This window comes from Gracilinanus agilis, chromosome 1 (genome assembly GCF_016433145.1).
Source record: "Gracilinanus agilis isolate LMUSP501 chromosome 1, AgileGrace, whole genome shotgun sequence".
Classification (NCBI taxonomy): domain Eukaryota; kingdom Metazoa; phylum Chordata; class Mammalia; order Didelphimorphia; family Didelphidae; genus Gracilinanus; species Gracilinanus agilis.
The window spans coordinates 557,005,859-557,029,121 of record NC_058130.1 but is presented as its reverse complement, the minus strand read 5'-3'; the positions used below and the strand labels follow the sequence as shown (position 1 = coordinate 557,029,121).

At 37.6% G+C, this 23,263-nt stretch overlaps 1 protein-coding gene across 1 annotated transcript in view; it reads right to left on the bottom strand.

The window, feature by feature from the left end:
- The window catches only part of APCDD1 (APC down-regulated 1), a 37,003-nt gene extending 17,627 nt beyond the window's left edge, over positions 1–19,376 (bottom strand). The window contains exons 1-3 of the mRNA XM_044683171.1: positions 19,304–19,376; positions 14,880–15,063; positions 8,670–9,201 (exon numbers count right to left, since the gene is read on the bottom strand). Of these exons, the coding sequence (XP_044539106.1) occupies positions 8,670–9,201; positions 14,880–15,063; positions 19,304–19,376 (789 nt within the window). The remainder of the gene's footprint in view (positions 1–8,669; positions 9,202–14,879; positions 15,064–19,303) is intronic.
- Positions 19,377–23,263: the final 3,887 nt, after the last annotated feature.

Sequence of the window (23,263 nt, the reverse complement as noted above, 5' to 3'; positions counted from 1 at the left end):
TACTATTGAATCAACAAACATTTTTAAGCACCTACTATGTGCTTAATTATTTAAGCCCAATGAATAAGGGAATATGAAAAGCAAAAGATAAATCCTGCTCTCAAGGAGATTACATGTAAAGATTACATGTGAACAAATATACACAAGGCAAGCTATCTACAGGATAAATAAGAAATAATTAACAAAGAGAAGGCACTAGAAGTAAAAGTATTAGGGAAGGATTTGAGTGGAAGGTGAGATTTTCATTAAGACTTAAAGGAAGCCAGGGAAGTCAGTAGAAGCAGAGAAGGGGGAGCATTCCAGGTATACAGGACAGCCAAAGAGAACACCTAGAGCTGAGAGACAGTGTTTTGTTCTAAGAACAGCCAAGAGACCTGTGTCATTGGATAAAAGAGTATATATCAGGGAGTAAGGCATAAGAAGCCTGGAAAAATGGGAGGAGGCTAGGTTATGAAGGACTTTGAAAGCCAAATGAAGCATTTTGGTTTTGTTCCTGGAAGCAAGAGGAAGACACTGGGATTTATTGAGTGAGGCAGGTAGTGTGTATGTGTCTTAAATGAACCTGTGTTTTAGGAAAATCACTTTAATGCCTGAATGGAAGATGAACTGGAGTGAGAAGGCATTTGAGGTAGACAGATCAACCAGCAGACTTTTGCAATTGTCTAGGTGTAAAGTGTTGAAGGTCTGCACGAGAGTGATGGCAGTAGCAGAGGAGAGAAGGGGTTGTATGAGAGATGTTACAAAGGTAAAATAAGTGGCCTTTGGCAACAAATTGGATATGGGGGAGGGGAGGCCAGATAATAAGGAATCCAGGATGATTCCTAGGTTGTGAGCCTAAGTGATGAAGGGGTGGTGTTGCCCTCTACAGTAACAGGGAAAGTAGGAGGTGAAGCATGGTTTAGGGAGAAAGGGAATGAGTTCTGTTTTAGACATTTGAGTTTAAGATATCTACTGGACATCTAGTTTGAGATATCTGAAAGATATTGAAGATGTAAGATTGAAGAGATTGAAGCAGAAAATATTGATTTGACAAGCATCAGCCAGGAAATGGTCATTAAATCCATGGGAGCTGAAGAGATCACTAACCCTAAGCTGATAAGATCACTAACTGAGACCAGAAACCTAAAAAACATTTAAGGTTGGAGTACCTGATCTGATATAGGATTCAACAAAAGGAAACAGAGAAGGAGCAATCAGGTAAAAGGAAAACCAGGAGAAAGGAGTATCCTGAAAACCTAGAGAGAAGAGATGACTAAGGAGGAGAGAAAGATTAACAATGTCAAAAACTGCAAAAAGGTCAAGGACTATGAGGACTGAGGAAAGGCCATTGTATTGGGCAACTAAGAGATCATTAGTAACTTTGGAGAATGAAGTTTTTATGGAATGATATGATTGGAAGCCTGGTTATAAATGGTTCAGAAGAGAGTAAGAGAAGTAGATGCACCCATTATTGTAGATGGATTTTAGTCAGAAGAGAAATTGGGTGATAGTAGGGATGGAAGGATTAAATGAATTTGTTTTGTTTTTGAGGACTGTGGAGACACAAATGGGTTTGTAGGCAGAAGGAAATGAGTCAATAGACAAAATGATTGAAAATAAGTGAAATAGTGGGAATGGCAGTGAGGGCAATCTGTGAGAGGAGATGGGATAGAATGGAATTGCTTAAATAAGTAGCAGAGTTGGCTTTGGCAAGGAGAAGGGCAATTTTATCATGTGAGACAAGGGTGAAGGAAGACATAGTGGTAGAAGGATCTGGCTGATTGGAGATGAGGAAGAGGAGAGAAGAGGCAGTTCATAGTGAATGGTCTTAATGTTTCCTATATAATATGAGACAAGGTTCTCAGATGAAACAGTGGTGGTAGGAGAACCATGGGAGTTTTGAGGAGGGAGGAAAAAGTCTGGAAGAGCTGCTGTGGAGAGTGTGAAAGTGACTTAATAAGGGAAGTATGGCTAGTGGACTCATGCAGAATATTTGTGTGGTTTTCTCCACCTGTATTCAGCAGCACATGTGTAGCAATGAAGGCAAAGAATTGTGGGAATGATCCAGGATTTGGGCATGATATAAAGGGAGTCAACAGAGGAGAGCAGAGTAAAGTCAAATTAGTTTGCCAAGAGATTGAGATGAAGAGAAGATGGGAGTACCTAACCCAGAGGAGATGACCTGGGAGAAAAATGATTCTCAAACCTACTTGTTTAGCAATAACTTCTCTGCTGACCTCTAGACTTGCATCTTCAATTGTCTTTCAGATATTTCAAACTGGAGGTTGAGTAGACATTTTAAATGCAATATGTCGAAAACTGAGCTCATCTTTCCCCTATACACTTCCCCTCTTCTATTTCTGTAGAAGGTAATATCATCCTCTTATTCCCCCAGGCTCTCAAAACAGGCTTCATCCTTAACTCTTCACTATCTTTCTCACTTGCCCCAATAGGCTTTATCTCCTACTCTTCATTCTTTCTCACCTGCCCTTCCCTATTTATAGATAATCTGATGCCAGGGCCTGCTGATTTAACCTTTGCAACATTTTATTACAGCATCTCCTTGTCTCCTCTGATACTGCTACCCTGGTGCAGGTCCATACCACCTCACACCTGGACACTGTAACAGCATGCTTAACACCTCTCCTCATTCCAGATCATCCACTATTCAGCCACCAAAGTGATTTTCCTAAAGCAATGATGTGATCATTTCACTCCCTTACTCAAATTCTAGTGGTTTACTATGCCCCTCAGGATCAAATACAAAATCCTCTGGTGTTCAAAATCTTCCATAACCTACCCCCTCCCCAGTTTTCTAGGTTTCTTATACCTTATTCCACCCGACCACTTAACACTAGCCTCATTTGCTATTCCATTAAGGACACTATCTCTTGGCTCTGGGCATTTTCTCTAGCTGTCTCCCAGGCCTCCTCTCTGCCTCTGGCTTCTCTCAAGTCACAGATAAAATTCTACTTTTTACAGGAAGTCTTTCTCATCTCTCTTAATAATTTTCCAAGTATTCTGTATGTAACTTGGCTTGTACATATTTGTTTTCTTCTTGCCTCTCCTATGAAATTATGAGCTCCTTAAGAGCATGGATTGTTTTTTGCCTTTTGTTGTATGCCAAAACTTAGCACAGTGCCTGGCCCATAATAGATACTATAAAATTGCTTACTCGTAGGGTGAATAAGTCTTTTCTCCATAAAACCCAATGGCAGGGGTCTTTCTACTATATCATGCTGTTCCACATTCCAACTCATGGAAGCAACTACAATTAATTCAGGAGACAAAGAACATTTAGAATTGTTTTCCTATTAAATGTCATTCAAAGTCTTTTTTTCAAAAAAGGTGTAACTTTTATTTCTCCCTGCCATTTATGGCTCTTAGACTACTTCACCATTATTTGATAAATGATTGAATAAAATGTTGAAGGTTCATAGTTTGGGCAAAAGCTGTCTGGTTTTCAGACAAACTCTTTGGTTTAGCATCCTGTGGCTAAGTCACTACAGGAGTCTGGAGAAAGCTCAATTCTATTTGTTCAAAAGTGGCTTTGGCATTTCTCAGTTACCCAGAAATCATTTAATAGTCAGTTGAAATAATGAACTTAATTATTCCATCCAATGATAAGGTTCTGAAATATGCATAAACTGGAATGATCCTCATTCTAGGAAGCTCTAATTTTAAATTGAACGCAAACAAGGTATCTTAGAAATGTATTTTAGTCAGGCTCATTTTTTTAAAAGGAAGAGAAGCCAACCTCATAATAAGGGATTCTATCCTGCTCACCTGATGCTTCCCAAAGTAATTTACTTGCCAAAGTTTTCTGAATCTCACATAGAAGTTGTAGAAAGCTTAGAATAACAAGCTGATTTAATGTTTCTATTTATACATGGTGTCCAGTTTCCAGAAGAGCCTGAGACTAGTGGTTTCAAACTCAATTTAGCATTTAAACTCATTTTCAGCTAGGTCTCTATGGGACCAGCAATTAGGAGAGGCAAAGAGTTCAAAGAAGAAGGGTTATAACCTTTCAATGGTATGCTTGTGCGGTCTCTTAAAATGCAGCTTCTCCAGTCTTTCTTCCTGTATTCAGCAAACACCACAGCCCACAACCAGGTTAACAACCTGCTGGTGTGGCAGCCTGAAGCGGGCATAGAAAAACTGTGGTTTCTCATTTGGTTGCATCTGGAAAGACACCAGTTCTAAGTCCATTTATTCCTACTCTTAGTTGTCCCAGGCAAAGGATCTAAAAACATCCTGATGGCTTTACTGTCGATTTGGGGCCAAGAGGTACAAGGAGATCAAGAGAAGAATGATTCTTTTGAATTGCCCAAGATGCCAGGGCATCCCAGGAGGTTGGAGTTGGGGACTTTCTGCCTTTATGGGGGCTTCCATTTTACCCTGTTCTGTACTGAAAGTTCAGTGAAATGGGGAAGAATCACTTCTGAAATTGAGACACGTTTTCTGTATTTTGGGGAAACCTGAATCTCCATGTCAGATTTTAACGCAAAGATACAAATCTGTTTAATGCTCTGCTCCCTATAATTTCTTTGTCAGGCTAGGTAGGGGAAAATCTTTGTTGATATATATTCTGAAAATACTTTGGTGCTCCCCAGTCAGCTGACATTTCAGCTTTTCACAAAATCACAGGAAGCCATGCAATCTATCCTTTTGCCTCTGGACAGGAGAGTATTGCACCAGTCCAGACAAACCTCTTCCATTTTAAAATGAACCACCAAAGAAGCTAATCATACAATCTTTCTTAATTCCCTTTCCAGGAAGTACTTAAGAACTCTCACTGACAGGAAATTTTCCACATTTGATAGGGTGTGTGGGGGGAGGGGGTACAACAACACACCTATATTGCCTCAATACAAGTCAAATGATTTTCTGCTAATGCCAATCAACTTACAGGTGCTAAAGATTCCCCTAAATTCAGAGTGGATGTGCTCCCAGAGGGAGTTAGTTGAGGTGAGCCTGGCGGTGCCATGGATTGGATAGGTCACTCTGTTTTTCGGCCAACCCACATATTTTAATCAGAAGGATCTAAAAAAAAAGTCTTTCTAACCCTCAGATGTTTTCAAAGAGCTCTGTATGTCTCTGTTCTCACTACAGATGGGCTCTGTTCTAAGGATGGACACTGACCAAGATGAAAATCCCTCTTATGAGTTCAAAGGAAATGATAGGAAAGTAGAGGAGGGGGAAGAAGGGGGGAGTGGGCAGAAGCCAGAAGTTTTATTAAACACTTAAAAACTCTTTGATTTTTAGTCTCCCTGGCCCCATCTAAGAAGCCACACCACGAGAGTTTTAAGAAGGGAACAGAAAATGTAGCAAACCTAAATTTAAAAGAAAAGAATATTGTGGTGAACTAATTCTTTTCATCCCAGAATTTGAGAGCTGGAAAGAACCTCAGAAATTAGGAGATTGAAAAAAAATTATGCAATGTGCCACAGAAGCAAATGTCAGATTAGAATTGAGATATTCTGACCACTGATCATTCTACTATACTACATCTCAACCAGAAGCATTCTATATAAAATATCTAAATAATCTGATCTACTTTCTTCAGTCCTGCCATCTCTGCCTCATTCTCCTTGACACTTTTTCCCTAGCACTGACACCACAGAACCAATCTCTAGTCATAACTAAGCCTCGTTATTTCTGTTTTCACAAAATACTTAGTATATGTCTTTCTCCCCACTCAAACAGCTGCCTCCTAAGTACAGTTTCTCATTACCTAACAGCTGGACTACCAATTGTTCTCCTTGTCTCAAGTCTCTCCCCATTCCAAAATCCTCTAATCAACTACTCAAGTGATCTTCCTAAAGCTCAGATATGACCAGGGAACCAAGCCTCCTTGCTCAATAAACTCCAGGATCAAATGTAATATTTAATGCTATTAAAGCCCTTTTCAACCTTGTCCCTTCCTTTCCAGTCTTCTCATACTTCATTCCCTTACACATACTATACAATCCAATGAAAATGGCTTACACGCTTACACACACACACACACACACACACACACACACACACACACGAAATGGATAGCTATCTTAGAAGGAAAACAGTAGCAGTCAAGATAGGATGAGAGAGGGACCAGGAAAAGGCTGTTATAGAAAGTGGCTTTTGAGATAAATTTTGAAATGAAGAACATTTCAAGGGGGAAAAGCAGTAAGATGGAGTTTTGCCCCTTTCTCACTCCTCTTGTTTCTTTTCCAAGGAATCAACCTACTGAAAGGCATAACCTTTAGAGATTCCTACTGTAAGGGGGCAGCTGGGTGGCTCAGTGGATTGAGAACCAGGCCTGGAAATGGGAGGTCCTAGATTCAAATCTGGCCTCAGACACTTCCTAGCTATGTGACCCTGAACAAGTCACTTAACCCTCATTGCCTAGCCCTTACCACTCTTCTACTTTGAAGAATTGGCTCCAAGACAGAAGGTAAGGGTTTAAAAAAAATTCCTACTGTACCAGTTTAAAAAGCATTGCTGGCTCCAGAGACTTTACATAGAGAAGCTTTTTCTCAATATGACCACAAGGACCAAGAATTAAAGACTTCCCTTTTCCTCATACTCAGTTCACCTTTTTCTTTTCAGATGGTTTGAAACAGATGAGGCAGAAAGTAATGACTCTGGCTCATGTTTCCTCTTGGAACAAATTTCAAATGGCCCTCTACGTCATTCTGGCAAGCTGCCAACTCAGAGTGATCTCTAAGTGTTTCTGCATCTCAGTGCACTGGCTCATCAGACATGTTTTAATTACATATACTACAATATCACAATGACAAGATTCATTTGGAGGAAATATTCCTGGCCAAGGAAGCTTTCTCAGAAGATTTTATACAATTATAATAAAAGAGGAGTGTTTTTCTTATATGAGCTTGTGATAAGATAGAGTCAAATAACAATCTCCAGTACTGAGTAGTCTTTGAGAGAGGAAATATTCCATGCAATCCCATCCGGCTGTGATTTGCTAGAGTATGAGATAAAATAATCCCGATTCACTCACACACACACATTCTACATGCACATACACACATTCAAATAGACAGCGAATGGACTGATTCAATTAGAGAGCCCTTGTTTTCCTGAGAGTATCACCAAAGAAACTAGCAAATGTCAAGTGTTTGAGTAAAAGGACCCTAGAAATGTCAACACTCTAAGTTGATGCTTACTAGAGGAAACTTTCTAGCGCTGGCTGTATTCCATTTCTAGCTGATCCATTCCTAGATGCCTGTAGGTAGTGGAGCTCAAGACAGAACTGCCATATTTTCCACTTTTTCTAATTCCCATGCTTCCTTCCATTGGCTACAGCCAGACCTATGAAATTCTTCTCTTGAAACTATCTGCACTGTGTAATTATGCAATCGGCATTCTGTAACTGGGCAAAGTTGACACACTACTTACTGTGCAGAGCCCTATAGGACATAGAGTACCCAAAAAGTGCTTGGGTATATTCAGATATATCTCTCTTTTCATGTGCATGATACTGGACATACTGTGTGCTTGACTTTTTCAGTCTGTGTTCTAGGGAACATATATGACATGCATTGAACTCTTGGGAAGAGGGGAAAATACTTTGTAAATGCATGGTATTATTTATTGTTATTATTGAAATAGGATATTAGAGCCATCACTTACCTGGTCTTATTTCTTCTTCATGGTTACTAATTTTGCTCTTTCTTAATTCCTCAATCTTTCTCTAATCTGTCTTCCTCTTCTCCCTTTGGGGCTACTACTACCACATGAAGACTCCCCTCCTCCCCTGCCCCCAAAAAAGTCTTCTGGGAAATAGTATAGAGAAATAGGAAAAGTACTGGTCTTATATCCAGAAGACCGGAGTCTAAGTCCTCGCTCTGGCACTTACTAGTATGAGACTATGGATAAATCCCTTAACCTAGTTGGCACTCAATTTCTACGTCTATAAAATGGAGATAATAATCTTTCAACTACCCATCTCACAAAGTTGCTGTGAGAAAAATGCATTGTCAAGTGCTATATAGGATCATATAACAGGAGCTGGAAGAGACCTCAAATCCTAAAAAGTCCAATTCTCTCATTTTAAAGATAAGAAAAAGAAAGTCCAAGAAGTCGTGATTCACCCAAAATCATACAAGGCACAAGCAAATTATTTTCATTGCTAGAGGCAGTTTAGTGGCACAGTGGATAAAATACTGCCCTTGGAGTTAGGAAGACCCGAATTCAAATCTGGTCTCAGAAATATAATAGCTATGTAAACTCAGGGAAAGTAATTTAACCTGCTTGCCACAGTTTCCCCATCTGTAAAATAGGAATAACCTACTCAGGTTTGCTGTGACATAATATTGGTAAAGTGTTTTGCAGATCATAAAGCATTATATAATTGCTAGCTATTATTATAAACACTAGTTTTCTTCATTTGTCATTAGATTATTCCTACTTTTGTTTTTCTTTCCTTCTTTTCTCCTACTTCTGCCCCTACTTTTCATTTTCCAGCAGTCAAGTTTCCTAATATGATTCAACCCACTTTTAAACTACTGCCATCATTACTTAAAGGTCTCATTTCAACTGCTTAGGCTAATGTATCCTTTGCCCTATTATGCTTTTACACCCTGGAACCAAAAAAATAAATAAAACCCACTAAAATCTTTTTGCTCATCTTAAGTTTAAAATGAGAGATCCCTGATGGTCCTGGAACAACACAAAGAAACAAATACCTTGGCATTTTGTAAGGGTGGCTGGTAACTAGATGGCCGGTAGAACATCCTTTGGCTGGAGTCAGTGTGAATATCACCAAGGAATAATTCCTCCACAAGATGATCCAGGTTATGATGGAGGTACTGTTTTTCTACCCGGATCAGTTGAAGCTCATGCATAGCAAAATTCACTGCCTTGGTACATTCCCGGCCATTTTCCTCTCGCCATAAGTCATAGGTGGCATCTTGCACCCAAGGATTATCTGAAGGGATGAAACCTGGGCACGTACGATTTACCAGCTGACTAAGTCTTTCAGCAATAGCCTCACTATGGCAGATGATTTGGACATTGTGTAGCTGGTAGTCTGCTTCAGTTCCTCCTCGGATGATCCAGGATGCTTGGCGAAGCCGTATCTTACCCCTGATGACTAGTGTGTAGGTAGGGTTGGTACAACGGTTACCACCATAATAAAACTGGTAAGCCTTGAAGGTATTATTATGGTAGAATCGATAAGATCTGGTGATGAATTCTGGACCAGATCTCACTTCACATCTGGAGAAGGAAAGGAAGAGAACTTTTTAACAATTAAAAATGCATGAAAAATAGAAACCATTACATTTTTCTGAAATGAAAATACCATAGAAGCATATAAATTAGAAGGAATATAAAAAATCTTGTAGTACAATCCCTTACTTTTATTGTTGAGAAGAAGTTAAGTAATTTGACCAAATCCACAGAGAGTAAATAAAAAATGCAATATTCAATCTCTCGGATTGCAAGTTCAGGATCTTTCCACTCTACTAGGCTGACTCTCTAGATAGATATTCTTAGAGGTTATAAATAAGTCAGGTAGAATCATCACATTTAGACATAATCTTTAACTTTTCACACAAATATCCTTTGTGTGGAAAAGATAGGTCTTTGGTCCAGAAAATAAGTTCTATTCTTCAATTAGTTAAGAAAAAAAAATATCATTCGCATTTAACTTTTAGAAATGTGGAAACATTTCCTGTTGCTATGAAAAAGATGATTCGAACAATACTGTGCATGAACCTACTTCCATACCCTGTGTGTGTTCTAGATATAAGTCATCACTTATGGGCCAAAACCTCCTCTTCATACATCCTTTCACTTTAAAAAGAAAAAAGATATGTTTTTCCCCCTGGGGGAAAATATAAAGGGCAAAAAGCATCACTTGCACAGTATATCTAAGAATTGAAAAACTATTCCTTCTCGGATATCCTTTTTAAAATGAGACTTGTTGTTATCGCTTCTCAGCCTTTTGGCTAAGATCAAGTGTAGTAAAATGAGACTTGTTGCTAAATTCTGTGTGTCCTTTTCTATAGGTGTCAATACTTGATGGGGGGAAGGGAGGTCATTTAAAAAAGAAGAGATTTCAACATCAGTTAGGAGGTTGGTAGAGTCCATTTCAGAGAGCCAGACTAGATCCTAGCAAAATGAATAGGAGATTGTGGATGGAAGGTAGATGAAAAGGAAAGTTACTTGCATGGAGACATAGTAAATTCCACTTTTTAATTTTTTCCTTTGTTCACTTTTTTGATCAAATTTATTGTTCCCTTCATCATTTGTGCTTCTTTTCTATTCGATAGTAAGGTCCTTGAGAGCAAGTACTGTCCATTGCCTCTTTCATATTCCCAGTATTTCACATAGTACCTGGCACATAGTATGTTCTTAACAAATGTTTACTACAGAGTTACAGGTAGAAAGAACCCTAGAAGTTATCTAATCTAAAAAGCCCACTTAAGAGATGAAGAACTGGAGCCCAGAGAGTTGAAATAATTTACTCAAGGCCACATAGCTAGGTAGGGTTTGAACTCAGGTTCTCTGACTCCAAAGTCAGTGTTTTTGGTTATCTTATTCATAGAATGGCTACATGTTCTTAATATGCTTGCCTTCTCTTTCATTATTCTTGGGACAGTTATTCCTATTTCTATTTTTTTCTCTTTTCCACTCCCCTTTTCTTGGTCTACTCTACATATTTTGCTTCTTATTTGATTAACTATTCAACCATCTATATTACTCTCCTTTTTATAGAAGGTCCCTTTATTCCTCTCCTTAAATATCTCTCAAAACAATTCTTGGCATTCTGCCTAACCTTTTCCCACTTTTATACTTTGCCAAGTTTCTCATTTTTCTCAATTTAGAGGTAGGGGCAATAATTTAGAATACTCAAAATCTAGCTCTTTACATGTGATTCATAAAGTATACACTAGAAGGTCAATCTTATTTAGTTTTGATATGAAGGTATAACAATGAGTAGATAGTGGGAAATTCAATCTCCAGTCAATTTGTCAGCCATTCAATTTAAACTTGGCTCTCCTTCTAGCAAGTACCAATTAATGTTAGCTAGGAATAAGAATCTAATTGCCACCAAGAACCCTAAATTATAGGATCCTCTTATTTTGGCAAGGACACAACGAGCAAACCATCCTCTTGGTAGATATGACAAGAAGAAAACAGAGAAATGTAAACTCACATAGAGAAAAACCCTTTGGGGTCCTCCATAAATTTTAGGAGGCCTTAAAACCAAAAAGTTTGAGAACTCCATGCTTGAAATTAAATTCTAGATTGCCTTATGCTCTTTTTAAAAATTCCTTACCTTCTATCTTAGAATCAATACTGTGTGTTGGTTCCAAGACAGAAGAGTGGTAAGGGCTAGGCAATGGGGGTTAAATGACTTGCCCAAAGTCACACAGCTAGGAAGTATCTGAGGCCAAATTTGAACCTAGGACCTCCATCTCTAGGCCTGAATCTCAATCTACTAGCCACTATGCTACCTTTTATACTGTTACTTTGTCTTATTTAACTTTTCTCTTTTCCATCAAATTGTAAGCCATTTCAGGCAAAGAAATGTCTTTTACTCCTTTGAATCTCCTTTACAGCCTTGAATATAGAGAATGATCATTAAATATTTTCTGACTGTGATTTTACCTAGTAGTTACTAGATGTGCAAATGGAAGAATGCTGGGCATAAATGGTTGCTGCTGGGACACTCTCTCATTACATTAAATCTCCTACAACACGAGGGTGATGCTTATTATTTTCCATGGCTTCACAACCATGTAGTCTAATTGCACACCCAAAACACTTCTTCCATATCTTTTGACACCTTGATGAATTAGTAAATATACATTATTCTTGAGAGTCAGCATGGCAAAGTGAATGGAAGGCTCTTATTGGAGTCAGAAAATTGAAGTTCACATCCTGCTTCTGATATATAATGACCATGTGGCCATTGCTCAAATCATTTAACCCCTAAGTGTCCCAGGCAATTCTCTAAAGCTATAAGTTACAGAGTAGTTGTGTACATGTGTTGGTGGGGTTTCCCCACTGCAAATTTGATATGTCAGTGAAATCACAGTTTTGGATCAATCCCATCCCTGCAAAAAAAAAAAAAAAAAAAAAAAGACATCTACCAAAAAAGTGTATAACCTCATAATCATCCTGAATATAGTTGAAATATGTGTCAAGGAATTGATCATAGAAGATATAAGAGATTTTGAATAGATGAAAGTAGAAAGAGACATTTTGTACCTAGTGTGATCTAAGTAACTGCTTCAAGCAAAAACAAAAAAAGGTACAACTTTAGTGCTTTGGGCAGCTATCTAATACAATAAATTACAAAGGAACTGCCTTTCTGCATTGATGATGGAAATTTCCATGCCAGGGGTTTTCTGCTCTGATAGAATCAAAAGACCAGAAAAAAAACACAAAAGAAAACCAAAAATCCATTTGATTTTAGAGAAACTGATTGTTAAAATAAAGAATGGCATAAAGCAACTTCAATCACTTCTATTAAAAATAAACTGTAGCACTATGTACTCTAACACTTAATATTTTTTCTGTTTCATAATGAAGAGATTTTTAAGACTTCCTTAATGAAAATCATAAGTCTGAACCAACAATGAGCTTTTAAAAATGTTTACAATTTTAACCAATGAATAATTTATCAAAAGTCCATTTTGAGGGAGAGATAATTTATTTCTTCATAAGTAATCAAAATTCTTGAAGCACAGGTCTAGAATTAACACTATAAAGCATCTAATTTCTCCTAAACAATTCCTTACCCCACCAACTCTGAGCAAAATTACAAATAATGCATCCAAAATAGTTGGATTTTGTGAATAAATCACTTAAAAACTTTATTTTAAATATGTTCTGTTTTATTTTAAAACATTTTAAAGGAAAAAATAGCAAAGCCTCTTTGAGAAGCTTTAAAGAATCTAGATGCTACCAATCTAGTTAATGGGAATCTTGAATCATCCTATGTAAAATAACATTAATGAATAATATGCTTCAAGGAGAGAGAAGTCAGTGCCATAGTCAAGTGTGAGAGTAACCTTTTCTTGACTGGACAAAAGACAGTCACAAAAATGCTGAGAATACATAGTCTGATATATCTCTTTTTTGTTATTTTTTTCTGACAAAAGATAGGGAAAAGGAAATAAAAAGCTGTCCTAGAAAATTGAAATTGTATAAAATAGCAACTACCTCTTAACTATTGAAATACTATTTAGGATCACTAAGGAAACTCACATGATCAAAGGACTTCCAATTGATGTAAAGCAAATAATGAAATACAAAGTGTAAAGGAGTTATTAATGTGGGTGAGATCTGTGAACATATCTCTAAGTATCAAAAAAGAAAAAGTTAAAAGTTACTACTCTCAGTAGCCTCAGAAAGGTTTTCCCCTAACTGCTCAGGTCTTCTCCCTCAATTATTTCAGATTTATATTTTATATGTTTTCAATTTATTTAGATATGTACTACAATAACTGGTTTAATCTTATCTTTTCATCACCGGTATCACAGAAGATGTTTAATAAATACTTGTTGGTTAAATGCAAGAGAGAGACATATTAGAAAGTGATAACCAATGGGGTAGTGAGAAGGAGCCACTGAATGTTTTATCTCTTTCAAAAGCATACTATTTTGTGAGAGTCAGGCCTAGAGACAGGAGGTCCTAGGTTCAAACCCGGCCTCAGCCACTTCCCAGCTGTGTGACCCTGGGCAAGTCACTTGACCCCCATTGCCCACCCTTACCAATCTTCCACCTATGAGACAATACACCAAAGTACAAGGGTTTAAAAAAAAAAGCATACTATTTTATATGTTGAGTAGCTTAATTTACTTGTTAAAGATTATAATAAGGACACCAGTGGCTCAGTGGATAGAGTCAGACCCAGAAGCAGGAGGTACTGGGTTCAAATGTGATCTCATACACTTCCTAACTGTGTGACCCTGGACAAGTCATTTAACCCCAGTTTGCCTAACCCTTACTTCTCTTCTGCCTTGGAACTGATAGGTACAATCAATTCTAAAGCAAAAGTAAGGGCTTATGAAAAATGAGTATATTATATTTGTTTGTTAAAGATTAGTTTATGTTCATACTACTATTTATATATAAACAGGTTTTTACAGAAAAAAAAAACAGAACACTGAATCACATATTGATTTTACTCTCCATCTGTGGCATAAGCTAACCCATTTGGCCAGATACCACCTCTGACCTGGTGGCAGTTGCCTATGGTGTTCAGGAAGACAGAAATCAGCCTCCTTAGATATAGCCTTGGTTACTCAGAATTGTTAAATGGCAGCAAATGCCCTAAACCTCAGACTAACAGAATTCTAAGTTACTTTTGATAATCTAGAACTTAATTAGTAATGAATCTCATATCTGTGGCAGAGAAAGAGAAACCAAGAAATATGTTCTTGAATAGTAGAGGTAAATGTAGTACCTTTATCTTTTTTAAAGTGTTAAAGTCATATATTACATTAATTGAATATGACTACAGTATTTGGAACATAAGGAGCTAACTATTTTTCAGGGGGTAGTGAAATACAGATACTTAATTTCACTTGCTAATGACTTTTTTATATAAACAAGCAGTATGATACAGTTCAGTAAACAAGGTTCCATTCACTAACTCTATGTGGTCAACTGTGTTACAGTATAATCTCTCCCTCAGCATAATATTTCAACAGTACTTAGCTCTGTTTCTTAACTGAGGAAAGTTTGGGTTGTTTTTTTTTTTTTTAATTGCATGTCTCCTAGGATAAAATTCAGATAACAAGGGAATTGTTTTCAAGGAATATTATAGGCAGTTTCTGTGCATCTGAGACATCAGACAACATATAAGAATGTTTTTCATCTCCCTTCTACTTCAGGGCTCTGTAGGATTTCTCTATTATCATCTTTGTCATTCTTACCCTGTGGAGACCCAGTGGCCCTCAATTGTGGGTGGCATCTGCACAGTGATCCTTGCTCCATTGTGGAGGTGCTTGAGCATGTGATGACACTGAGATTCCTTGAAAGCTCTCCAAGCACTCTTCTCTAAAGACCGAGGGTGGGATCTGCTATCTGGGTGAAGAAGGGCAGAACCTTCTCCCAGCCCTAGGAAAGAAAGGCAAGTTTAAAAATATAGTCGTCAATAGGGCTCTGGAGCTCAGGAACCATTTATACAAATCAGGATGAAAAATCTTGTAGCAGAGGAAACAGTATGGATTGACTAAGCATTTTGTTCCTAATAATTGGTCTCATTAGTAGGAACGTTTTTCCTAGTAGAGACCTTTCCCCCTGTCAGTTCTTTTGCTAATTCCTCTTAATGGTCCTCAAAGGAATAATTTCAATAAAATAGTTTCCTGTATTTAACAGGGTGCAAGCCTCTCTTGGTCCCCTTCCATAATCTCCAGGATACCTGGCCTCTCCTTAGCTACCCCAGAGGCCTCTTGGCTGCTGAAGCAATATTACACTCCCTCCTATCCTGTGAAAAATCCAATTTTATCAAACAATAAATATTAACAAGTGCCTAGTATATTAAGCTGTATTCACTACAGGCGATGTAAAAGTATAGGGCATCATCATCTTTTTTTAATTTTTTTTAAACCCTAATATCTTTTTATATATATCCTTGTGTATTAATTTTTTTTATTTGTTATAGGGTTAGGCAATGGGGGTTAAGTGACTTGCCCAGGGTCACCCAGCTGGGAAGTGTCTGAGGTTGGATTTGAACCTAGGACCTCCTGTCTCTAGGCCTGGCTCTCAATCCACTGAGCCATCCAGCTGCCCCCTCATCATCTTTTTTTAAGTTTATTTAATTAATTTAGAATATTTTTCCACAGTTACATGAATCATGTTCTTTCCCTCTCCCGCAGCCAATGAGCAATTCCACTGAGTTTTTCGTGAAGACATCATCATGTTGAAGAACTTACAATCTACTTGGGAAAGAACAACACATAAATACATATATACATGAGCTCTCCTCTTTTATATATACATGAAAACAAGAGTACAAGATAATAGGTAGCAAAGTACTCATTTTATACTACAAAATAACTAAAGGATTAGAAAAGGATGAAATCCATTCAGGATGAAGTCATCAAGCAAGGGAGATGGGAGTCAAACTGAGTCTTGAAGGATATAGTCCATATGATATAGATGGATTGTGAACATGGGGAGGGATGTTTGAGGGGAAAGATAAAGACAATCAAGAGACTGGTTCTATAGAGAGAGAGAGACTTAGAGAACTAGAATAAGATGTAGAGACCACTACCACAAGAAGAAAAAAAAGGAAACAAAGATTTATTAAGAACCTACTATGTGCCATTTCACTGTACTTAAGTGCTTTATAGATATCTCACTTGATCTTTACAGCACTCCTGGAAGTAGGTGTTACTATTATCCCCATTTTATAGCTGAAGAAATCCAGACAGACAAAGGCTTGCCCAGAACCACAAAGCTAGTAAATGTGAGATTGGGTTTGAACTTAGGTATTCTTAACTCCAGGCAAAATGCTCTATTTACTGAGGCAGCAAGGTGAGGGTAAAGGCATAGGATCTAATATCTGCGGCTTTGCTGGGGGTATAGGACAGGGGAGAGATCTGTTCCCATAGGGTGCTGATAGTGCCCCAGATGATAGCAAATCAAGTCAAGGCAGCAAGCACTGATTAAACAACTACTATGTGCCAGACACCACTCTGAGTATTAGGGAAACCAAAAACTAGTCCCTGCTCTCAAGGAGCTCAGTCTATTAAAGGACACAACATGCAAATACTGTGTATACATACTATATATACAGACAGAATAAATTGGAGATAATCTCAGAGGGAAGTCACTAAGATTAAGGAGAACTGGGAAAGGTTTCTTGCAGAAGGTGAGACATTAGGTGAGAATTAAAAGAAGACAGGAAAACACTAATAATAAGTCAGGTTCCTATGGCAGTGAGATGAGAAAATATCCATTTGTATGTATGACTTGTCTGTAAGTGAAGTGTGATAATATCTATAAAATACTTTGAGAACCTTAAGGCACTACATAAATGCTAGTTCTTATTTTCTTTGATGTATTAAATTTTCCTTTCTTAGACTTTGTTAGATGTGATTTGCAGCAAAATTCTTCTCTAGAGAACTACAATCATTTTAAATATTAATGCAGTATTAAATTAATGGTATTATATAAAAGATCATAAGTATGACTAGATCTCGACAATTTTACAGGCAAACTGCTGAACTTGTGATGACCAAGAGAAATTCTGACTACAGAAATTCCTATCACAGGGGCTTGGGATGCCAGCACCCCACCATAACCTGGAAAATCTACATAAAACTTTTTGGTTTTTCACATTCTTTCCTCAAACTTTTTACTTATTTTAACTTAAAAAAAGAAATTTTATATATTTATGGAATTAAAAAATAAAATGTGTTGATGTTATACAATATTTTTTTTTTATTTTTTTTTAAACCCTTACCTTCCGTCTTGGAAGGGTAGGCAATGGGGGTCAAGTGACTTGCCCAGGGTCACACAGCTGGGAAGTGTCTGAGGCCAGATTTGAACCTAGGACCTCCCGTCTCTAGGCCTGACTCTCAATCCACTGAGCTACCCAGCTGCCCCTGTTATACAATATTTTATATATATTCTATGCATTTCTGAACTTCTAAACTTTTTCCTCATCTATAAAATGAGAGGGTTGGGCTGTATTCCTTCTCCTTCTTTTTTATGTTGTGTTTTTTTTTAACCCTTGTACTTCGGTGTATTGTCTCATAGGTGGAAGATTGGTAAGGGTGGGCAATGGGGGTCAAGTGACTTGCCCAGGGTCACACAGCTGGGAAGTGGCTGAGGCCGGGTTTTGAACCTAGGACCTCCTGTCTCTAGGCCTGACTCTCACTCCACTGAGCTACCCAGCTGGCCCCTTCTTCTCCTTCTTTTTTAGACCCTTATCTGTCTTACTCTATTCTAAGACAGAAGAGCAGTAAGTACCAGGTGATTAAATGTTCTATGTGACTTCTAAAGTCTCTTCAAGTTCTAGACCTACAAATACCAATGGAGTTCCTCCCAGAACTATCAATATCCTAATTACTTAATATTCAAATAAACAACAATAATTAAGCATGTCTAATACTTAGGATCTAAAGTAGAGAAGGCTTGTTGTAGAGAGCATCTAGTCCAGTGATGGCAAATCTTTTAGAGATGGAGTGCCAGGACCAGCCCCACCCACCTAGTGCTGTGCCCCCTCCAACCCTCAGGGCTGAGTGCCACATCCCTCCCTACCTCTCACAAGAGAGGGAAGAAGCCCTCCCATTGGCTGCTGGGCAGAGGGATAGAGGAAGTGAAGAATGTCCTCAGGTACATGGAATGGGAGAGGGGAACAGCTCTGCCCTGAGTCCCTCTGACTCTCTAGTAACAAACTCTGGCAGAGAGGGCTCAGTGTGTCCTTTTTTGGCAACCATGCCATAAATTCACCATCACTGATTTAGTCTATCCCTTTTATTTTATAGATGGGACATTTAGTGAATACTGATTCGTTATAAACCCTAACCCACTCAGTTGAAAGTATTTAGATATAATAATACTAATGATGATGATAATAATAATAACTAGTATTTATTTGGTACTTTAAAATTTTCAAAGTACTTTATAAATGTTATTTCACTTGATCCTTAGAACAACCCCAAGAGGTAATTATTATTATTATTATTTCCATTTTACAGATGAGAAGAGGTTGACAAAGGTTAGGTGACTTGTTCAGAGTCACATGGCTCATAAGTGTCTGAGGTCAAATTTGGATTCAGTCTCCTTGACTCCAGGTCCAGTGATCTATTATCCCAATTGCCTAGCTGCTTCCTAATTTACATATAGATCCTAGGGAGTAAAATTGGACACCTGTAGAATAGGGAGGTTCTAAAATGCATAGAAATTATCCAGGTAATCATTGATCCTGATGATTCCTGGGAAGGAGATATTGAGGGATTCTGGCTAATTTGGGCTAAAATGGATAGTTCATTATATAATTGTTTTCTAGGAATTCTTTGGCAAATGGAAAAGAAAAGAAGGAAAGAAGAAGGAAGAAGGAAGGAAGGAAGGAAGGAAGGAAGGAAGGAAGGAAGGAAGGAAGGAAAAAAGAAAAGAAGACTATGTCCTCATCTTCCCATGTATATTTGTCCAATGTAGACAAAACCCTGGCCACTATAACAATAACATCACCTGAATTTAATGATCACAAGATAACACTGAATCAATACTATGAAGCTACAAATAGTATGTTTAAAAGATGTTTTTTTTTTTTAAATTTAAGTCTTTCCTTTAAAAAATCCACATCTTAACAAGATGAAAGCAAATAGAATGAAAGAAATAATACTTGTTACAGTATGGCAGATGAAGTACCCTTTCCTGACTGCCTTCTCAATCTTCAACTGGCCATCAACATTCATCTTCAAATATTCACTTGGCTTTTATGGTATGGGAATCATGGAAAGAAGCTGTAGGGTGCGCTAGACTTTTTGTAAATGACAGGAAATTGAAAATTCACTTAAAAGCTTCAAACTAGGCAACACAGAAAGCTGAGCATAGTGACATGGCATCCTTGGACCCTGAAGGCTTTGCTCTGAAGAATTAGGTAATGAGGTGTTTCCAGATCACATCAGTGATGGATTTCATCCAATTCCAAGACCTCTGGATTCCATTTGAGGAAAGGTTTCTAATAAACAAGATGTTTAGGTAAAGAGATGTCCTTGGTTAACAAACTAGACAGTCATTCTACAAATGTTCTACCTCACCCTTTCTCCTATTTCTGTATTTAGTTTTTGTAGTTCTTGAATGATAGTATTATCGAGTGGGGAAATGGAAAGCATACTGGGCCAGGAGGCAGGAAAACCAAGTTCAAATATAGCCTTAGACACTTATTACCTGCATACCTTGGGAAAATCACATAACCTCAGCTTGCTTTTGTTTCCTCAGCTGCAGAAAGGAGATAATAATGTCAGGATACAGGGTTGTTGTAAGAAATAAGATATTAATAAAAGTAGTTAACACAGTGCCTGATACATAGTAGGCATTTAATAAGTGCTTATTCCTCCCCTCTTTTCACCTTGATAGGCATAGCTTTATATCAGGAGTTTAAATCTTCTACCTTCATATCTTTGAAAGGGCATCTGATAGTAATAAAGTTAACCTTTTTGTGTTTGTATTTATACATACATTTATCCAGTTTTAAAAATACTTACCTGGAATGCTCAGGGAATGGACTGTTGTGGTTAACTGAAATTTTCTGTTAATTAAGAGTTAAAAAACTCTATTTGAATTGAGTTGCTGAAAATCCTGCCTTCTTAGAGTGAACATCTTTCTTTAGTGACTCAGGAATATAGCAATATTTCCGGCTCATTATTTTTGATATTAATTCTCACTGTACAGCACTGATGAAGAAAGCATCAGAGATTGGGCTACCTATGCCAACCCCAGGACATGTCCAAGGCTGAAGGTTTTTTGGTTGTTTTCTGAATCTAATATGTTTGTCTTCTTCCTATTCCTATATCATGACAGTAAAGAATGTGGGAGGAAAGCATCACATGCACCCAACAACATAGTTAAGCAAGGGGTCCAAATAAGATATATTACAATAAACACTCAATTCAGGTTTACTCTAGATCAGTGATTCCCAAAGTGGGCACTACCGCTCCCTGGAGGGTGCTGCAACAACCCAGGGGGGCGGTGATGGCCACAGGTGCATTTATCTTTCCTATTAATTGCTATTAAAATTTAAAAAAAAAATAATTTCCAGGGGTCTAAGTAAAATTTTTTCTGGAAAGGGGGCGGTAGGCCAAAAAAGTTTGGGAACCACTGCTCTAGATAATTCTTGACAAAAGAGAGTGACTAAGTAATAGACAGCTGGAGAAGAAGGGCTTATAAAAAATTAGCCAACAGCATGTCACTGGGCAATCTACCCTTCATATTCCTATGCTTTATTTTTCCCACTTACAAAGTGAAATAACCAAAACTAGCCTAGCTTATAGGTGTGGTGAGGAGTAATTAATAAAATATATTGGTGAAATGCTTTGTAAATACCAAGTACTGTGCAAACACTACACAATGATTATTTAGTTGGAGTCCCACCAACACACTGTTTGTAATAGAATGGAATTTGGTACAAGGAGGGTACATCTTGGATCCCGTCCAAGTACCCAAACAATCTTGTTACAAAACTACTCTCATGCACAATTAAGTCCCAGGAAATAGATCCTGGGGAAGAATTATAGTGAAACTCTGATATATGAGTAGTAGGCTTGGTCCTATGCTCCTTGCTCCTGAATATAAACTGTGAAAAGCAAATGAAGTCTTAAGGGCACAAGGGTACCTACCACTTAGCAAATTACCACTTTCAAGAGAGTAAATGATACTTTTACATTCTGATATGTTTGTTTCACTTTACACGAGCAAGTGATTTACTCCTACGGATTAGATTATTCTTGCCAACATCCTAAAATCCTGCCAAAATGATCTTAATTAGGATCACAATGATCAACTTTCTCTTCTTAGAGGAGTTCTCCATAATAACAATTTTAAAGGCAGAGGTCCACATAAAAAGAAAAAGAGAATTCTCCTTGTTGAGACAGAAGACCAGGCACTAAGTGAACATCAGGTTTTGAAGTACTTGGGCTAACTGTCTACACTGCCTAAATTCACCAGATGATGGCTGTGGAGAGCCAATCTTAGCATGCTTACTCTACAAATGAAACACATGCAGCCCCTCTCTTTGATTGATACCAATAATCACCCAACACTAGTAAACACTTTTCCCCACTTGTGATGCTCTCATCCTTGATGTCAGGAAACTGACCCCAAAAAAATCATGCTCATTTATTTTCTAGTGGTAGAAGGAGGAGGATGTTGTGGGACAGAGGGAAGATGTCTCTGAAAGGCTATGTTTGTATCAAATATGAAGTGGGGAAGGGTCTAATCGATCTGATTAGCCTGATTAGTATGGACAACTATTCTTGCTCATTCTACCCTCTAGTGTCAACTTAGTTTTTAGAACAGCAGTTTATAGTGTTTGAACTATCTGAATAATTTTTACTTCCTAGTCTACTTACCCATGTAGGTACAGATTAGGAAACTGAAAGCAAAAAAAGGGGTAGGGGGGTTGTTCTAAATGATAGTTGATAAGATAAAGGGAAAAAAGGACTATTTTTAAAAGTAGATATGAACTATAATTTTAACTATGTAAAAACACCAATGTAAATAATAAATGTTAAGAGTATGATTATCTTTTAACTATATCTCAAGTTAAAACTTGTCTGAAACATGAAAACTTTCTAGCAGGTAAAAATGCAACTGATTAGCTTAAATATAGGTTATTATTTATCCATGCAATTGCTCTGCCCAATTAAATAGTCATTGCCATAAACTACTGTTTGATGTGGTAACTGTTAGATTAACACTAGGATGCCTTTTCATTTTTAATGTAATAGGGCAACAGTGGTTCTGTCAATAGTGGTTAACTGTTTACTTGTCATTATTTTTAATTTTCACCACTTCAATGACAAAACTCAAAATAAGGGGATTTTTTCTTTATTTCCCCACTGTTGCCTTTGTGAAGGGTAGTTTAGGGAAGAATACACATTTCTTGTAAATTCACTACTGAAGGCTTTCATTTTTCTCTTTTGCAAGAAAGAATAATATAAAGAAATTATGATAATCATATGCTGTTTTGATTTTGGCTGGACATCAGTTAAATTCTCCTGGGTTACTACTTTCTAACACACAAGTCTCCAATCTAGAGATTTAAGTATAGATTCCAAACTGGTAAATTTTCTCTTTCTTTCTTTTTAAAACTCTTACCTTCTGTCTTAGACTCAATACTAAGTATTGGTTCCAAAGCAGAAGGGTGGTAAGGGTTAGGCAATTAGAATTAAGTGGCTTGCCCAGGGTTCCACAGCTAGGAAGTATCTGAGGCCAAATTTGAACCCAGGACCTCCCATCTCCAGGCCTGGTTCTCTATCCACTGAGTCATCTAGCTACCCTTCCTAGTAAATTTTCAAACTGGTTATTGGTGGCACTAAACTCTCTCTTTTTCCTCTCCAAAAACAGGGTTGTAGTGATTTGCAAAAATATCCAGCAAGGGTAAGGGAAGAGCAATAGTCCCCCACTTTCTCCTTTCCACATAGGGATTTTTACTGTTAGCAATCTCTACCTTCAAGGACTGTACTGTTTCCCTAGATCCTCCCCCATGGAGACTACAAAGTTTCAAGGAATTAAAAATAGCTCCTGCTTAAAAACTAAGTAGGGGTCCTTGATCTAAAGGCTTGAAAATTTTGGAAATGTC